The following is a 17931-nucleotide window of genomic DNA, read 5'->3' as shown; positions in this document are numbered from 1 at the left end:
TCGTTGGAGTTGTAAGGTCAGGAAAACCTAAAAGAAACAAAAAGGGTCAGATATTTGTTCATCACTCTTTGAAGCTGCCAAGACTTGCTGAAACCCACCACCCATTGACAGCGTAGACACTTTTTGCATTTTGGTTACCTGGAATCAGGAGAGTATGCAGGTGGCTGATCAAGGAGAAGTTGCCCTGTTTACAGAACTTTCCACTAAAGTCATCCAGGTCCAGAGACCAGACCAAAGCTCCTCCAAAGTTGTTAGTTTTTAGGTAACTGACCTGAGAGGATAAAAAAGAAAACTCTTCAACAGCTGTAGTCATGTTGGAAAAATACCCGGACTTGTGCTAAACCGGTAATTTGTCAAGGAAATACTGAGCAATTCTAGGAAATAAAGAAATAATTACCTTAGCGTCAAGGCTGTCTTTGTTGTCAAATCCAACCCATTGGTTTTCTGTGGTGGCATATGGAACTTTCTGATCAGGAATCGCCTGTATTGTAACATCTTCAAGGTAAAGACAAGTCTGAAATAAAGGGTCAAATGACATTTAGATCTAATGAATGCTTCTAAAATGAACAGAAATTTGGTGTAAGAAAAACAGTACAAGTGGTTAGATTATCTTAAGTCTTTTGATATAAATATATTAAATCATGCAGTTTTACCTCATAAGAGGCCCAGAATCCTTCTTCACCAGTGTAGCAGCCTTCCTCACCAGCACCACTGGCTGATGCTCCAACATTGCTGGATGCAGAGGAGAGGGTAAAAGCGCGTCCATATGTTGCTAACCCCAAGTTTAGCTTTTGTGAAGGTGCTCCCTGGTCCTCCCAGTACTGCATGGCAGAGTCCTAAAATGTTGAAAAGAAATAACTATTACAATGATAGAACGTCTCTAAATAGAAATTTATCCAGGCAGTTGAAGTATGAATCCCTGTACTTGCAGTGTTTGAGTAGATATTGTCTCCAGTGTCTTGGGATCCCCGATATAACGGGCTGTGGTGTCCTGTGACATTTTCCCAGGGGCCATGAAAGTCAAATGTCAGCACGTTTATGAAATCCAGGTGCCTGATAAGATGCAGAGGAGATCAAGCTCACCAAAACATAACAACAGATAATCATGGATATAAAGTCAAGAATTACATTAATTTATTTTTACGTTGCAATCTGTGCGACTTCATAACTGGCATTGATGATGGCTCTGTCAGCAGACACACTAGCAGTGACAATTAATCTCTCCCGGTTAGTTGCCTCAGCCTCAAAGGCGTCTTTGAGCTCCTATACAACACAGAAGCATGGTTCAGTCTGAGTCAAGTATAAAATCGTATATTTTTGGCATATTTCTCATCATGTTTCTCACTGAAGAGAAATTCAGGATCTGACCTTTGTCAGCAGTGTGAATCTCTGCTTGTCCTCTGGTTGGCTTCGAGCTCCTCCGGGGTACCTCCAGTCAAGGTTTATCCCATCAAACCCATTTTCTCTCAGTAGTGTGATAACAGACTGGATGAACTTTGTTCTGTCTTGTTGTGTTGACGCCATTGTACTGAATCTGTTAAAGATTTGAACAAAACAGTGCTCTCAAGTAGAATAACACAAATACATAGAGCAGCGCAAAGCACAAATATCCAGCCTCAGGTAAATGGTCTGGTTACCATATGTTTCACTCATAATAATGAATCATAGTGAAAATATTCCACATAACTACAATGGACAGTCACAGTACCAACCTCTTTTTTAGGGTATAAGTATGAGTAATATTTGTATTTCCATTATTACATAGAGTCTGTATAAAAATGTATGTTACTTATTTTGTTAGCGCCTGCTCATGAACATTTTTGTTATCAACTACCAGCATCTCACTTTTTTGCCTTGTGCACTGGCACAGATAAGGCTTAAATGTTCTTGTAAGTAACTTACTTTCTTATGTCAAAGGTTATGCCACCCACTGCCAACAGTGTTTTCAGCAGCGGATTTCTGTGGGTAGATAAATTTTAGAAAAGAGCATTTAACAAAACACGAAATTCAACATATTTTCCATCATACCTAGAGTCTAAAAACACTGACCTGGTTTTGAGTCCATTAAAGGACTCATAGCGTTGTATGTCAGCTTCACTCTTGGGAACCAGCTCGTGTTGGTCGTTAATGTCAGAAAAGGCATAGATCAGATGTGTACACTGGTTCGGATCGATATCTGAAACCCGGAACTCCCCGTCCTCAGCTCTATTTTCAGCTGAGCTGTCGTAGTAACACACCAGCCTCTTGGAGGAGGCTTAGACATGGAGGAAAATCAAGGCATTGTAATTTGTTTTTTGAAGACATCAATTATACCAAAACTTGGGGACATTATATAACCTCTAGAAGGATTTTTGATTATGATTAATGCTTGTCATAAACTTACCCAGACAGGCGATGATCAAGCAGAGTCCTTCAAAAAAGACAGATTTGGTCAGTGTTAGGGATAGAAAAAACACAACGTAACAAGTCAATTCATCCAAAATCCAAAATAAAAAAATGCCACAGGTTTTCTCACTCACTTCTACTGGTTTCTAGCATTACAGACAGGTTTGGTTTTATTTTTCAAGGTTAATGAGTTATTGTTCTTTGAGATCTCTGCAGTCACCCCAATACATTGGAGGTAAATGGAATATAATTTTACATTTTAAAAATTCAGAAGCACAGTGTCCATAGGGTACACATATTAACCAGTAACTTTAACTTTAATAACTTGCTTAATAACATGCATATAAGTAGCATATTGCCTTTTTCATAGTTTGTATGAATTGTCTTCATTAGTAATCATAAATAACCTATTAATCCAATTAGGTCCCCCCTAATTTAATCAACATTATGTAACTTTTTTGACCTAAAAATTACAACTTCAAAATCATTCATTAAATGATTTTGTTTTGTAATAGGGTGAATGGTGTCTCTTTCTTAGCCACTCTGTCCCCCTATGTAACTTCAGAGGATAGTATTACAGCGTTACATACATGTTTACTTCTACACAAAAGTTTTCAAGACATAACATTGTCATGACTCAATGAGTTTTGTTTGCAGTTAGCACCTACATTAAGTTTGACAATATTTTTAGAGACCTGGGATTTGTATTTTTGACAGTGCTGTTGCACTTAGAAACTGTGGCGGGCTCCAAATTGCACAAAATGCCAATTTCTACATAATGATACTTTAAGAGATATTTAGACGATAACACTTGTAGTTTTGTGTTTTGTTATGTTAGAGTAGACCATATTTAAATTAAGTGCTTTTAAAGTAAAATGACTATTTTTGTAGTAGTACCACCTTATACTGTAAGGTCCATACCAAGTGGGTTATTTAGGGAAAATTCTTTGATGGCAGAGTAGAATGCAGAATAAACCAGTAATAAGTTCTATTAAAATGACTAATAAAGGGCAAATATGCTACTAATATGCATGCCAGTAATGGTTATTATACAGTATGTACCCTAAAATAAAGTGTTTTGGGTTGAATTTTTTGAATGCAATTTTACAGTCCTAAGCACCACAACTCAAATTCCATTCATGTACACTGTGTCCTCACTGTAATCTTAGAGACAAACACATGGGTAAATGAAACAAAAATCATCTGCGTGGCTCGATACCAGTGGAGGTAAGTGAGAAAATATGTGTAATTTGGGTGAACTGACCCCTTAAGCAAACATTTACTTGACTGGTGTGTCTTACCTGCAGTAAGAGTGAGCTTGAGCATTTTGTTACTGTAAGCAAAAATTGAAAAATGTGTTTAATATGCAGCAAAAAAAAAAAAAAAAAAAGACGATAGTTACCACAACAGATAATAAAACTGTTGCATAGCACAATGGTTCATACAGGCCTCAACATTAGCACCAGACACAAGCCAAAAGTATTCTTAGGACCCTATTTAGACGGTCTATAGCACATGGTCTAATGCGCAATGCGCCATTAGTTTTGAAGTGTGTCCAAGTCCTTTTTGCTAGTTAAACGGTGGATAATCTGGGCGCAAGGCAAAAAGGTTGTATTTTGTCTCTTAATTAGTCACGGGTGTGTTTTATGGCGGAACATAAATCAAACCAATCCGAGTATCGTCACTCATATCCTTTAAGAGCCAGGTGTGCCAGGGTCTGGCACATATTAACCAGTGGCACTCATCTTCAGTGAGGGACATGTATGTGATCCTTGGCTGCTGGACCCTCTGTCTTGCCGTTTCACAATCATCTGTCCCATCAACAACCCTGTTTGACTGCGTATGAAAAAATAAACTGATATTTAACTGAGGAGGAGGAGGCACAATGCTGTGCGTCCCTCTGTGTGTGTGTGTGTGTGTGTGTGTGTGTGTGTGTGTGTGTGTGTGTGTGTGTGTGTGTGTGTGTGTGTGTGTGTGTGTGTGTGCACACGTGGATCTCAGTCCGTGGATCATGTGGGACTGGTCATAAAAAGTATCATCCTGATCAATAACGGGTGGGATGAGAGAGTGAAATTTGTCCTTAATGTGGAAAATATCAATGACATTACTCGCAGCGATCCTCCAGCAGCATAAACTATATGGGTATCTCTACATTAACATGCGCATTTGCGCACGAGGAACAGATGATAAACTTCATTGATTATTTAAACTCCTGACTTGTTTCCTTTTGGAAAGTTTACAACTACAGTTTTTAGTTTTGCTGATTAAATGTGCCACGATATTTGTTACAGTGACATGACTTCGTGCATGGAAATGTTTAAAATAGCACGTTCTTTAAATAGCAGGAAACAGACTACGTTTTTGACTTTAGACCAGCTTTTTGTTGGTCTATGGTGCTGTCGCTTTCTGCTGATCAAGATAGCAATCCGCCATCAGTGCACTTGACCACCTTTTCTTACTCAACCCTTGATATTTTTACTCATCTTTATCAGGATAATTGTTCCAAAGATCCACTCACTAATCAAAGAGCCTCTGGCATCATTGAAGAACACACAAGGATGCACAATAACACTCTTTAAGACACATTGATGGAATTTAAAAAAGAAAAAAAGGAGTGGACAGGAGGTGATGCCCTGCACACCCACACATGCACTATAACTCTAATTACAGATGTTTAAATGATTGCATTGGAAGAGACAGAGGAAAAACTAGTTTGGCAAACACTCACAAACATGTGAGTCCCCTCTTTTTTTTGCAAATTACTTTGAGTCTTGGTTACACCTCTACACTGTCAGAAGATTTCTTGCCCAGATATCAGATTACTCTTTTTTTATTCTATGTTTTAAATCCCACAGAAGATCTGATTAGATCAGATGTGATCTGACAGAACAGGTTGGTTACTGTGTTTCTAATCAGTCAAGTTTGATTAAGGAATTTCCTGTCTCATGGTTTAAGCGTGAAAATGAACACAACATGTACATCTCAAAAATGTAGAATAATAATAATAATAATAATAATGTAAGAGCAGGAGCACTTCCTGCACTCAAATTGAGTTTGTTAGAGGTGCACTTTGGACAGGAATACATGTAAATATAAAAAGACTCCAAGACAGCCTCTTTCTATACTATTAAAATGACTTTTCTTGTTATTTCATGGTCATGTTAGACCTTACAAACAAACTCAGAATAACATACAAACAACAACAAAATGTTTTTTGAAATCTTGATGCCAAAATGCATCGTAGTCTTTCTTGACCATGCCGTGACAGTAAAGACATTTTGATGGTTTAAAAGAGAGTGCCTTGAAGTTTTCTTGTGATTTTTATGACAACATTCACATAATTGGCACAACACGCAATAATCATAAAAATTGAAAAGAGAAAAAGTCTTTGCGTTCCTGCTGGATTAACCTTCAGATCTGTTTAGTTAGGCTAGTGAGTTAGTTAGAAATGGAGCAGGTATAGCAATGTACACAGGATCAACTAAGCAGTTTGCAAAATGTGGTTAAGTAAAATCAGATTAAAAGGACTACTTACAATGTCGGTGGTGAAAGAAGTGTATACTGTCTCTCTACTCTGATGGATGATGGATGAGAAATGTCTGGCTGTGTGGTTTTAAATTGGGAAGGGAGTTGATAGTTGACAGGGTGCAGCAGTTATTAAAGGGTGCGGATAATTAATGTAATGCTGCAATTTCCAAAGCAATTAGACACGGATGGAAACAGGGACAAAATGATAGTCACCTAATGCCAGGCCCTTTTGATTATGAATTCCAATTGTATTCACTGAAACAGCATGATACCACCATTTCTTCCTGTTAGGACCGTTCTTTCACTCTTACAGGGCGACTGAGAATCCTGCAGTCATCATATTTAATATGCAATTAATTGTTCAAGAACAAAATGGCTGGCAAACAAGATTCAATATTTGTACAGAGTGACCAGAAAGATGTAAATACTTGCCCAATATAATGCAATGACAGTGGAATAATTCTGGGGTTCAGAGCAGAGAGAAATTTTAGCAAAAATATTAAAAACACCTTACAACAGCTACAGCTATTAATAGAGCCAAGTCTATTATTATGTTAGCAGCATCAAAGGCATGGCTAGTTTTCCACTGTATATCCAGAAATTGCTGCTAATAGACTTTCTGAACTCAACAAATACGTTTATAACGTCACGATCATCATGTACGGCACATATAATTATACAGCGATTAAATAACAAAGAGGAAACACACCCCACAAAAGGTTAGTTTCAGTGACAAAGGAAGCAATTAGTGATTAATATTCAATAAACCACAGTGTAATCAAAAAGGCATGTGCTAATACAGGGTTGTAAAGCACAACAAAAATTGCACACGCACCCACTTTGGTACGCACACCTACCACCTTGTTGTTTTTGCTTTCTATTCACAAACAGCACTGTGTATTGTGTTGTTAAAACAGCTTTAGTTCTTACTTTTCCCTCTGTTTGAAAAGACATTTTTGAGGTTTCAGGATTGAGCTATGTGCTAGACCTCATCCAGTCGACAATAGGGGACCAGCGAGTGAAAATTGAACTTGTGTGAGGGAAATTCTCCTTGTTGAGGTAGAGAGTTACTAATTTTGAAGAAATTTAGACTCAGTGTGATGAATCAGATCTCTTTAATACATGCAGCATGGAGAGAAGACCCGAAGATGAAAAATCCTTTGGCTTCCAGATCATCAAGAAAACTGTGTTGGACATGTTTCCATTAGTTACAGTTGCTCCAGGTAGAATCCAGATAGATTGAATTTTATAAAATGTTTTTGTTATTAATGTTTTCCACAAGTGTTTCCACAAGCCGACACTTCAAAGACCTACCCAATGATATTTATCGCTTTGCACCCGTCTGGTTTAAACCAGGTGATGCTCAGAGGTAAGAATCTAATATGTCTAACAATGAATAAAGTCTCAACAAAGCTTGCTGCAGTCATTATAATAAACTGCCTGTCTAAGGGGTAAGAGATCTTTCTAATTTGGTCACAATGAAATCTACAAATTTACTCACATCAATTACATATCTATTTATGTATTACTTTCTTCCATTATAGATAATGAATATACAAATAGTACCACAAAGGACAATGCAGTCCTGTCACTAGGCACAAATGTTTATAAAAAGGGTTTATAATATAAATCCACCAGGTTTCCTCTTGGAGCAGTTATTGCCACTGGTAAGTCATTTAACACCTGATAGGCGAAGACAGACAAACAGAACAACTGTAGAACAGGACAAAACACAATGTGCTGATACTTGTGGTATTTCATTAATTTATTATTATTAATTTAGTCATTTTGTAATATTAATTAGTACGTATTTACATTTAGACATACAGTATGTAAATATGTACAATACACAACATTTGCGTCATTATGTAAGACAAATCCAATCACTCAGTCACTCACCTAAATGTAAACCAACAAGAAACCCATACAATAGAGTTAGCAATGCCAGCAATGGCATGTAACTAAAACAACCATATAATTAGTAGGGCTGGTCAGATTGACTGATGGCAGAAAAAAACAACAACAGAACATACACATCCAAATGATTTAACTAGACGTCAAATTAACAGACACCAACAGGATAACAATTGTAAGTACACAGTACATGCTGTACATGTTATATATTGTTAAATGAAATAAATATTGTATATTGACAGTCATGGGTGAGAAGATGTTGCCACACTTAACATGTATACACAGTTGCAATTGATCAAAGTGAATGTAATTAAATACTGAAAGGTTATGTATCATGGCCTGAATGCACAGCTTTTTTGTTTGTTAGCTGAGAGATTTGATAAAATAAAAGAGATTTAATTTAATCATTTTCTTTTTTTCTGTTGGGACAAAGAATTTATGGAAATCCATCTGAAAATGCTAGTTTTCAGCAAATTATATTTATTAGATTATGTCTAGATTACTGAAGCCTAAAAAACTGTAATTTAACAGTGAATAACAGTTTTTTTTGTTTGTTTTTTACAATGCCACCCATTTGTTGATAAGAATAAATATTGCCACTTATGGACAGTGAAATTATTTCATGTGCAATTCTTCATGGCCAGTCACAGCAGTCGCAGCTTACTTTGAAGACCAAACCTGTTTGGCATTGTTGAATGAAGATGTTCTGACCCGCACAGTTGTAAAAAGAAGTTGGGTCGTTAGGGACAGGGAAACGCTGATGACTCTTGCCATCACAGGGGGTCCCAGTAGTTCCTGCAGAACTACTCGTAGCAACTGTAGTGGTTGTTGTGGGAGTTGTTGTTGTGGTAGTGGCAGCTGTGGTTGTTGTCGGTGGAGCTGTTGTTGTTGTGGTAGGGGGAGTTGTGGTTGTAGTAGGGGAAGTAGTGGTTGTGGTAGGAGGAGCTGTTGTTGTGGCAGGGGCAGTTGTGGTTGTAGTAGGGGAAGTAGTGGTTGTTGTAGGAGGGGTAGTTGTGGTTGTAGTAGGGGGGGCTGTTGTGGTTGTGGTGGGGGGCATTGTAGTTGTTGTGGTAGGGGGGGCTGTTGTGGTTGTGGTAGGGGGCATTGTAGTGGTTGTGGTAGGGGGCATTGTAGTTGTTGTGGTCAGAGGGATTGTAGTGGTTGTAGTAGGGGGAGTTGTGGTTGTGGTCGGGGCAGTTGTGGTTGTAGTAGGGGGGGCTGTTGTGGTTGTTGTAGTAGCAGTTGTGGTTGTGGTAGGGGGAATTGTAGTGGTTGTGGTAGGGGGCATTGTAGTTGTTGTGGTCAGAGGGATTGTAGTGGTTGTAGTAGGGTGAGTTGTGGTCGGGGCAGTTGTGGTAGTGGTAGGGGGAGCTGTTGTGGTTGTGGTTGGGGTCATTGTAGTGGTTGTGGTAGGAGGGATTGTAGTGGTTGTAGTAGGGGGAGTTGTGGTTGCAGTAGGGGCAGTTGTAGTTGTAGTAGGGGTGGCTGTTGTGGTAGTAGCAGTTGAGGTTGTGGTAGGGGGAATTGTAGTGGTTGTGGTAGGGGGCATTGTAGTTGTTGTGGTCAGAGGGATTGTAGTGGTTGTAGTAGGGGGAGTTGTGGTTGTGGTAGGAGGAGCTGTTGTTGTGGCAGGGGCAGTTGTGGTTGTAGTAGGGGAAGTAGTGGTTGTTGTAGGAGGGGTAGTTGTGGTTGTAGTAGGGGGGGCTGTTGTGGTTGTGGTAGGGGGCATTGTAGTTGTTGTGGTAGGGGGGGCTGTTGTGGTTGTGGTAGGGGGCATTGTAGTGGTTGTGGTAGGGGGCATTGTAGTTGTTGTAGTAGGGGGGATTGTAGTGGTTGTAGTAGGGGGAGTTGTGGTTGTGGTCGGGGCAGTTGTGGTTGTAGTAGGGGGGGCTGTTGTGGTTGTTGTAGTAGCAGTTGTGGTTGTGGTAGGGGGAATTGTAGTGGTTGTGGTAGGGGGCATTGTAGTTGTTGTGGTCAGAGGGATTGTAGTGGTTGTAGTAGGGGGAGTTGTGGTTGTGGTCGGGGCAGTTGTGGTTGTGGTAGTGGTAGGGGGAGCTGTTGTGGTTGTGGTTGGGGTCATTGTAGTGGTTGTGGTAGGGGGGATTGTAGTGGTTGTAGTAGGGGGAGTTGTGGTTGCAGTAGGGGCAGTTGTAGTTGTAGTAGTGGGGGCTGTTGTGGTAGTAGCAGGTGAGGTTGTGGTAGGGGGAATTGTAGTGGTTGTGGTAGGGGGCATTGTAGTTGTTGTGGTCAGAGGGATTGTAGTGGTTGTAGTAGGGGGAGTTGTGGTTGTGGTCGGGGCAGTTGTGGTTGTGGTAGGGGGAGCTGTTGTGGTTGTGGTAGGGGGGATTGTAGTTGTTGTAGTAGGGGGAGTTGTGGTTGCAGTAGGGGCAGTTGTAGTTGTAGTAGGGGTGGCTGTTGTGGTAGTAGCAGTTGAGATTGTGGTAGGGGGCATTGTAGTGGTTGTGGTAGGAGGAGCTGTTGTGGTCGGGGGAGCTGTGGTTGTGGTAGTAGCAGTTGTGGTTATGGTAGGTGGCATTGTAGTTGTGGTGGGGGGGATTGTAGTGGTTGTAGTAGGGGGGGTTGTGGTTATAGTAGGGGAGGCTGTTGTGGTCGTTGTAGTAGCAGTTGTGGTTGTGGTAGGGGGAGCTGTTGTGGTTGTGATTGGGGTCATTGTATTGGTTGTGGTAGGGGGCATTGTAGTGGTTGTGGTAGGGCGAGCTGTTGTGGTTGTAGTAGGGGGCATTGTAGTGGTTGTGGTTGGGGTCACTGTAGTGGTTGTAGTAGGGGGAGTTGTGGTTGCGGTAGGGGCAGTTGTGGTTGTAGTAGGGGGGGCTGTTGTGGTTGTGGAAGTAGTAGTTGTGGTTGTGGTAGGGGGAGCTGTTGTGGTTGTAGTAGGGGGGGCTGTTGTGGTTGTGGTAGTAGCAGTTGTGGTTGTCGTAGGGGGCATTGTAGTGGTTGTGGTAGGGGGAGCTGTGGCTGTGGTAGTAGCAGTTGTGGTTGTGGTAGGGAACATTGTAGTGGTTGTGGTAGGGGGAGCTGTTGTGGTTGTAGTAGGGGGGGATGTTGTGGTTGTAGTAGTAGCAGTTGTGGTTGTGGTAGGAGGAGCATTTGTAGTTGTGGTAGAGGGCATTGTAGTGGTTGTAGTAGGAGGGGCTGTTGTAGCTGTGGTAGGAGGAGCTGTGGTTGTAGTAGGGGGGGATGTTGTGGTTGTAGTAGTAGCAGTTGTGGTTGTGGTAGGAGGAGCATTTGTGGTTGTGGTAGGGGGCATTGTAGTGGTTGTAGTAGGGGGAGCTGTTGTACCTGTGGTAGGGGGAGCTGTGGTTATAGTAGGGGAAGTTGTGGTAGGAGGAGCCGTTGTTGTGGTATGGGCAGTTGTGGTTGTAGTAGGGGAAGTAGTGGTTGTGGTAGGAGGGGTAGTTGTGGTTGTAGTAGGGGGGGCTGTTGTGGTTGTAGTGGCGGTTGTGGTTGTAGTAGGGGGAGCTGTTGTAGCTGTGGTAGTGGGAGTTGTGGTTGCAGTAAGGGGAGCTTTTGTTGTGGTAGAGGGACTTGTGGTTGTGGTTGTAGCAGTTGTGGTTATGGTAGGGGAAGCTGTTGTCGTTGTAGTAGGGGGCATTCTAGTGGTTGTGGTAGGAGGAGCTGTAGTGGTTGTGGTCGTAGCAGTTGTAGTAGGGGAGGCTGTTGTTTTTGTGGTAGTAGCAGTTGTGGTCGTGGTAGGGGGAGCTGTTGTGGTTGTGGTAGGAGAAGCTGTGGTTGTCGTAGTGGGCATTTTTGTGGTTGGGGGAGTTTTTGTGGTTGTTGGCTTGGTTGTCGTTGGAGTGGTAAGGTCAGGAAAACCTAAAAGAAACAAAAAGGGTAAGATATTTGTTCATCACTCTTTGACGCTGTCATGACTTACTGAAACCCACCACCCACTGACAGCGTAGACACTTTTTGCATTTTGGTTACCTGGAATCAGGAGAGTATGCAGGTGGCTGATCAAGGAGAAGTTGCCCTGTTTACAGAACTTTCCACTAAAGTCATCCAGGTCCAGAGACCAGACCAAAGCTCCTCCAAAGTTGTTAGTTTTTAGGTAACTGACCTGAGAAGATGAAAAGGAAACCACTTCAACAGCTGAAGTCATTTTGGAAAAATATCCAGACTTGTGCTAAACCAATCATTTGTCAAGGAAATACTGAGCAATAGTTAAAAATAATCAAATGATTACCTTAGCGTCAAGGCTGTCTTTGTTGTCAAATCCAACCCATTGGTTTTCTGTGGTGGCATATGGAACTTTCTGATCAGGAATCACCTGTATTGTAACGTCTTCAAGGTAAAGACAAGTCTGAAATGAAGGGTCAAATGACATAATCAGATCTAATGAACGCTTCTAAAATGAACAGAAATTTGGTGTAAGAAAAACAGTACAAGTGGTTAGATCATATTAAGGCTTTTGATATAAATATATTAAATCATGCAGTTTTACCTCATAAGAGGCCCAGAATCCTTCTACACCAGTGTAGCAGCCGTCCTCACCAGCACCACTGGCTGATGCTCCAACATTGCTGGATGCAGAGGAGAGGGTAAAAGCGCGCCCATATGTTGCTAACCCCAAGTTTAGCTTTTGTGAAGGTGCTCCCTGGTCCTCCCAGTACTGCATGGCAGAGTCCTAAAATGTTGAAAAGAAATAACTATTACAATGATAGAACGTCTCTAAATAGAAAGGTATCCAGGCAGTTGAAGTATGAATTCCTGTACTTGCAGTGTTTGAGTAGATATTGTCTCCAGTGTCTTGGGATCCCCGATATAACGGGCTGTGGTGTCCTGTGACATTTTCCCAGGGGCCATGAAAGTCAAATGTCAGCACGTTTATAAAGTCCAGGTGCCTGATAAAATGCAGAGGAGATCAAGCTCACCAAAACATGACACCAGATAATCATGGATATAAAGTCAAGAATTACATTAATTTATTTTTACGTTGCAATCTGTGCGACTTCATAACTGGCATTGATGATGGCTCTGTCAGCAGAGACACTAGCAGTGACAATTAATCTCTCCCGGTTAGTTGCCTCAGCCTCAAAGGCGTCTTTGAGCTCCTATACAACACAGAAGCATGGTTCAGTCTGAGTCAAGTATAAAACCTTGTATTTTTGGCATATTTCTCATCATGTTTCTCACTGAAGAGAAATTCAGGATCTGACCTTTGTCAGCAGTGTGAATCTCTGCTTGTCCTGTGGTTGGCTCCGAGCTCCTCCGGGGTACCTCCAGTCAAGGTTTATCCCGTCAAACCCATTTTCTCTCAGTAGTGTGATAACAGACTGGATGAACTTTGTTCTGTCTTGTTGTGTTGACGCCATTGTACTGAATCTGTTAAAGATTTGAACAAAACAGTGCTCTCAAGTAGAATAACACAAATGCATAGAGCAGCACAAAGCACGTGTACAAACAGAAATATCCAGCCTCAGGTAAATGGTCTGGTTACCATGTTTTACTCATAATAATGAATCATAGTGAAAATATTCCACATAACTACAATGGGCAGTCACAGTACCAACCTTTTTTTTAGGTTCAGGTAAAGTATGAGTAAAAAAAAAAAAATAGCGTGGTAACTAGACAAATTTCATGTTTCTCATGTTTCATTTGCTCTGGCAGATGCGTCTGCCTTCCCTCCTGTTCAGACAGATTTCTTTCCATCCTGGTTTGTGGAAGGCCAGTCACAGTGTTGATTTAAGATGGGTAGGGCGTGATAGATTGACTTTGATCCATAGTGCGATACAAATGTCTTTGAGCCAAATGGGTTCGGCATGAGCAGTGGGGCTCCGATCTATAAAGTAGGCTGAGTGAAGTTTAACTTATTAACGTCACCATTTTAAGCTAAGTTTACACTTTTGTTTTTAATAGGCTTTAGCCCTGATTGGATGTTTTTTCTTAGATCGGTGATAAAATCTCCAGATCAGAGCCAAATCAACCCTCCCTGAATGAGTCTGTATTTCCATTATTACATAGAGTCTGTATAAAAATGTATGTTACGTATTTTGTTAGCGCCTGCTCATGAAATTTTTTTTTATCAGCTACCAGCATCTCACTTTTTTGCCTTGTGCACTGGCACAGATAAGGCTTAAATGTTGTTGTAAGTAACTTACTTTCTTGTGTCAAAGGTTATGCCACCCACTGCCAACAGTGTTTTCAGCAGCGGATTTCTGTGGGTAGATAATTTTAGAAAAGAGCATTTAACAAAACACAAAATTAAAATAATTTCCATCATACCTAGAGTCTTAAAACACTGACCTGGTTTTGAGTCCATTAAAGGACTCATAGCGTTGTATGTCAGCTTCACTCTTGGGAACCAGCTCGTGTTGGTCGTTAATGTCAGAAAAGGCATAGATCAGATGTGTACACTGGTTCGGATCGATATCTGAAACCCGGAACTCCCCGTCCTCAGCTCTATTTTCAGCTGAGCTGTCGTAGTAACACACCAGCCTCTTGGAGGAGGCTGAGACATGGAGGAAAATCAAGGCATTATAATTTGTTTTTTAAAGACATCAATTATACCACGACTTGGGGACATTATATAACCTCTAGAAAGATTTTTGATTATGATTAATGCTTGTCATTAACTTACCCAGACAGGCGATGATCAAGCAGAGTCCTTAAAAAAGACAGATTTGGTCAGTGTTAGGGATAAAAAATAAATAAATAAATAAACATAGTGTAACAAATCAATTCATCCAAAATACAAAATAAAAAAATGCCACAGGTTTTCTCACTTACTTCTAATGGTTTCTAGCACTACAGACAGGTTTGGTTTAATTTTTCAAGGTTAATGAGTTATGGTTCTTTGAGATCTCTGCAAAACCAAATCAAATTCCACTCATGTACACTGTGTCCTCACTGTAATCTTAGAGACAAACACATGGGTAAACGAAACAAAAATCATCTGCATGGCTCGATACCAGTGGAGGTAAGTGAGAATGTAATGTGTTCATGTAATTTGGGTAAACTGACCCCTTAAGGAAACATTTACTTGACTGGCGTGTCTTACCTGCAGTAAGAGTGAGCTTGAACATTTTGTTGCTGTGGATAAGCAGAAATAGAAAAATGTGTTTTATATGCAGCAAAAAGCTTAAAAAAATATATAAACACGATAAATACCACAACACATAATAAAACTGTTGCATAGCATGATGGTTGATCATTAGCATACAGGCCTCAACATTAGCACCAGCCACAAGCCAAAAGTATTCTTAGGACCCTATTTAGACGGTCTATAGCACATGGTCTGATGTGTGTCTGATCTGTGTGTGTGTGTGCGTGTGTGTGTGTGTGTGTGTGTGTGTGTGTGTGTGTGTGTGTGTGTGTGTGTGTCCGCGCGGATCTCAGTCCGTGGATCAGGCGGGACTGGTCATAAAAGTATCATCCTGATCAATAACGGGTGGGATGAGAGGGTGAAATACATCCTTAATGCAGCAGCAGAAATTATGTGGGTATCTCTACATTAACATGCGCATTTGCGCACGAGGAACAGATGGTAAACTTAATTGATTATGTAACCTCCTGACCTCCTGTGTTCTTTAAATAGCAGGAAACAGACTACGTCTTTGACTTGAGACCAGCTTTTTGTTGGTTTACGGTGCTGTCGCTTTCTGCTGATCAAGATAGCAATCCGCCATCAGTGCACTTGACCACCTTTTCTTACTCAATCCAGGATATTTTTACTCATCTTTATCAGGATAATTGTTCCAAAGATCCACTCACTAATCAAAGAGCCTCTGGAATCATTGAAGAACACACAAGGATGCACAATAACAACTTTAAGACACATTGATGGAATTTAAAAGAGAAAAAAAAGGAGTGGACAGGAGGTGATGCCCTGCACACCCACACATACACTATAACTCTAATTACAGATGTTTAAATGATTGCTTTGAAAGAGACAGAGGAAAAACTAGTTTGGCAAACACAAACATGTGAGTCACCTCTTTTTTTGCAAGTTACTTTCGGTCTTGGCTACACCTCTTCACTGTCAGAAGACTTCTTGCCCAGATATCAGATTACTGAAGGGGGAAATTCCCCTTCACCTAAGGTGTGGGTTTGTTAGTATAAAAACAGGTCAGAAAGTCATATGAGGGGCAATTCTCTTCGCCTGAGGTGTTAACAGGAAGGTAGATAGGATGACATTTACATTCCAATAAAACATCAAATGGTCACTTCCCTGGCAAAGGCATGATCAAAACAAACATCAGGGGGTCATTGTTTTGGGAAGAAGTGAATAATGACTGTCGTAAAAGTATGTTCCTGTTGTATTTAAGAAGGAAACATTTGGAAGACTGGAGAGAACACTTCAGGTCTTCTCTCCATGCTGCATGTATTAAAGAGATCTGATTCATCACACTGAGTCTAAAATCATTCGGAGAATTAGCAACTCTCTACCTCGACAAGGAGAATTTCCCTTACACAGCAACAACAAAATGTTTTTTTTGAAATCTTGATGCCAAAATGCATCGTAGCTTTTTTTAAAGGTCTTTCTTGACCATGGTGTGACAGTAAAGACATTTTGATGGTTTACAAGAGAGTGCCTTGAAGTTTTCTTGTGATTTTTATGACAACATTCACATAATTGGCACAACACGCAATAATTCTAACATTAGGTTCAACAAAATGAAAAGAGAAAAGAGATACGTTCCTGCTGGATTAACCTTCAGATCTGGCTAGTTAGGCTAGTGAGTTAGTTAGAAATGGAGCAGGTATAGCAATGTACACAGGAATAACTAAGCAGTTTGCAAAATGCGGTTAAGTAAAATCAAATTAAAAGGAATACTTACAATGTTGGTGGTGTAAGATGCATATACCGTCTCTCTACTCTGATGGATGATTGAGGAATTTCTGGCTGTGTGGTTTTAAATTGGAAGGGTGTTGATAGTTGACAGGCAGTTAGTAAAGGGTGAGGATAATTAATTCAATGCTGCAATTTCCAAAGCAATTAGACAGTGACGGAAACAGTGACAAAATGACACCTTATGCCAGGCCCTTTTGATTATGAATGCAAATATTCACTGAAACAACATGGTACCACCATGTTTAAACTTCTTCCTGTTAGTACCGTTCTTTCACTCTAGAGAGGGACTGAGAACCCTGCAGTCATCAGTTTTAATATGCAAGACTCATTCAGGTTTCTCTAGAGCTAAGTTTTGACTTAACTATGTCGTTCAAGAACATAATGACTGGCAAACAAAATTGAATATCTGTACAGAGTGACCAGAAAGTTGTAATTACTTGCCCAATATAATACAATGTAAGTGGAATAATTCTGGGGTACTTTTTTTTCTTAAAAATCAGAGCAGAGAGAAATAATAGCAAAAACATTAAAAACACCTCACAATAGCTACAGCTATAAATAGAGCCAAGTCTATAATTATGTTAGCAGCATCGAAGGCATGGCTAGTTTTCCACTGTATATCAAGAAATAGCTGCTAATAGACTTTCTGATCTCAACAAATATGTTAATAACGTCACGATATAATGTAAGGTTTGTCAAATTACAATAATTGTTAAAGACAAAGTAACAATACATGAACAGAGCAAGTCGGTATGAGCAACAGCATACCATCATGCACGGCACATCTAATTACACAGTGGTTGAATAACAAAGAAGAAACACACCCCACAAAAGGTTATCTTCAGTGACAAAGGAAGCAGTGATTGACTGATATGCAATAAAAAGTGTAATCAAAAAGGCATGTGCTAATACAAGGTTTTAAAGCACAACAAAAATGCACACCCACCCACTTTGGTACGCACACCTACCACCTTGTTGTTTTTGCATTCTATTGAAAAACAGCAGTGTATTTTGTTATTAAAACAGCGTTAGTTCTTACTTTTCCTTCTGTTTGAATAGACATTTTAGAGGTTTCAGGATTGAGCTATGTGACCTATCTGTTAATCCGCAGGTTAAGTTAACTTGAAATCTTGTGTATTTTGGAAGCCTCAGTTGACAGACAAATCTGGAAACCAGACAAGTACACAACTATGTTGAGTTGGTTTGCAGCATGATTCCAAACTACTTGTAGCTTGTAAGTTCAGTCATGGCTCAGTGGTCTTTGTGAAATACTTGTTGCTGCACCCTGTTGC

General features: G+C 40.3%; 2 protein-coding genes across 2 annotated transcripts; both read right to left on the bottom strand.

Annotated features, from left to right (window-relative positions):
• LOC140999353 (acidic mammalian chitinase-like) lies at positions 1 to 3711 on the bottom strand. Its single transcript, XM_073469707.1, has 10 exons — positions 3687 to 3711; positions 2384 to 2410; positions 2050 to 2254; positions 1903 to 1959; positions 1369 to 1534; positions 1145 to 1263; positions 930 to 1053; positions 654 to 836; positions 398 to 514; positions 1 to 271 (listed from the first exon to the last, which is right to left on the bottom strand). Exons 1-10 carry the CDS (start codon positions 3709 to 3711, stop codon positions 62 to 64), a joined length of 1233 nt encoding a protein of 410 aa, XP_073325808.1. The 3' UTR covers positions 1 to 61.
• A 4197-nt stretch (positions 3712 to 7908) lies between these two features.
• Positions 7909 to 14905, bottom strand: LOC140999815 (acidic mammalian chitinase-like). The gene is made up of 11 exons (XM_073470357.1): positions 14846 to 14905; positions 14426 to 14452; positions 14092 to 14296; positions 13947 to 14003; positions 13005 to 13170; positions 12781 to 12899; positions 12566 to 12689; positions 12290 to 12472; positions 12032 to 12148; positions 11773 to 11905; positions 7909 to 8622 (listed from the first exon to the last, which is right to left on the bottom strand). The coding sequence occupies exons 1-11, from the start codon at positions 14868 to 14870 to the stop codon at positions 8462 to 8464; spliced, it is 1317 nt and encodes a 438-aa protein (XP_073326458.1). The 5' UTR covers positions 14871 to 14905; the 3' UTR covers positions 7909 to 8461.
• Positions 14906 to 17931: the final 3026 nt, after the last annotated feature.

The sequence above is a fragment of the Pagrus major genome, chromosome 7, assembly GCF_040436345.1.
Source record: "Pagrus major chromosome 7, Pma_NU_1.0".
In the NCBI taxonomy this organism is placed as follows: domain Eukaryota; kingdom Metazoa; phylum Chordata; class Actinopteri; order Spariformes; family Sparidae; genus Pagrus; species Pagrus major.
Note: the sequence above shows the minus strand (reverse complement) of the source record. Positions and strands in the feature narration are given on the sequence as shown.

Bases quoted from the DNA above. Each gene is read 5' to 3' on its own strand.
- LOC140999353 (XM_073469707.1), bottom strand. From the start codon at position 3,711: ATGCTCAAGCTCACTCTTACTGCAG. The intron at 2,411-3,686 runs GTAAGACACACC...TCTTTTTTGAAG, and splicing joins CAAGCTCACTCTTACTGCAG to GACTCTGCTTGATCATCGCC. The intron at 1,535-1,902 runs GTAAGTTACTTA...AATCTTTAACAG, and splicing joins ATAACCTTTGACATAAGAAA to ATTCAGTACAATGGCGTCAA.
- LOC140999815 (XM_073470357.1), bottom strand. From the start codon at position 14,870: ATGTTCAAGCTCACTCTTACTGCAG. The intron at 14,297-14,425 runs GTAAGTTAATGA...TCCATGTCTCAG, and splicing joins CTTGATCATCGCCTGTCTGG to CCTCCTCCAAGAGGCTGGTG. The intron at 13,171-13,946 runs GTAAGTTACTTA...AATCTTTAACAG, and splicing joins ATAACCTTTGACACAAGAAA to ATTCAGTACAATGGCGTCAA.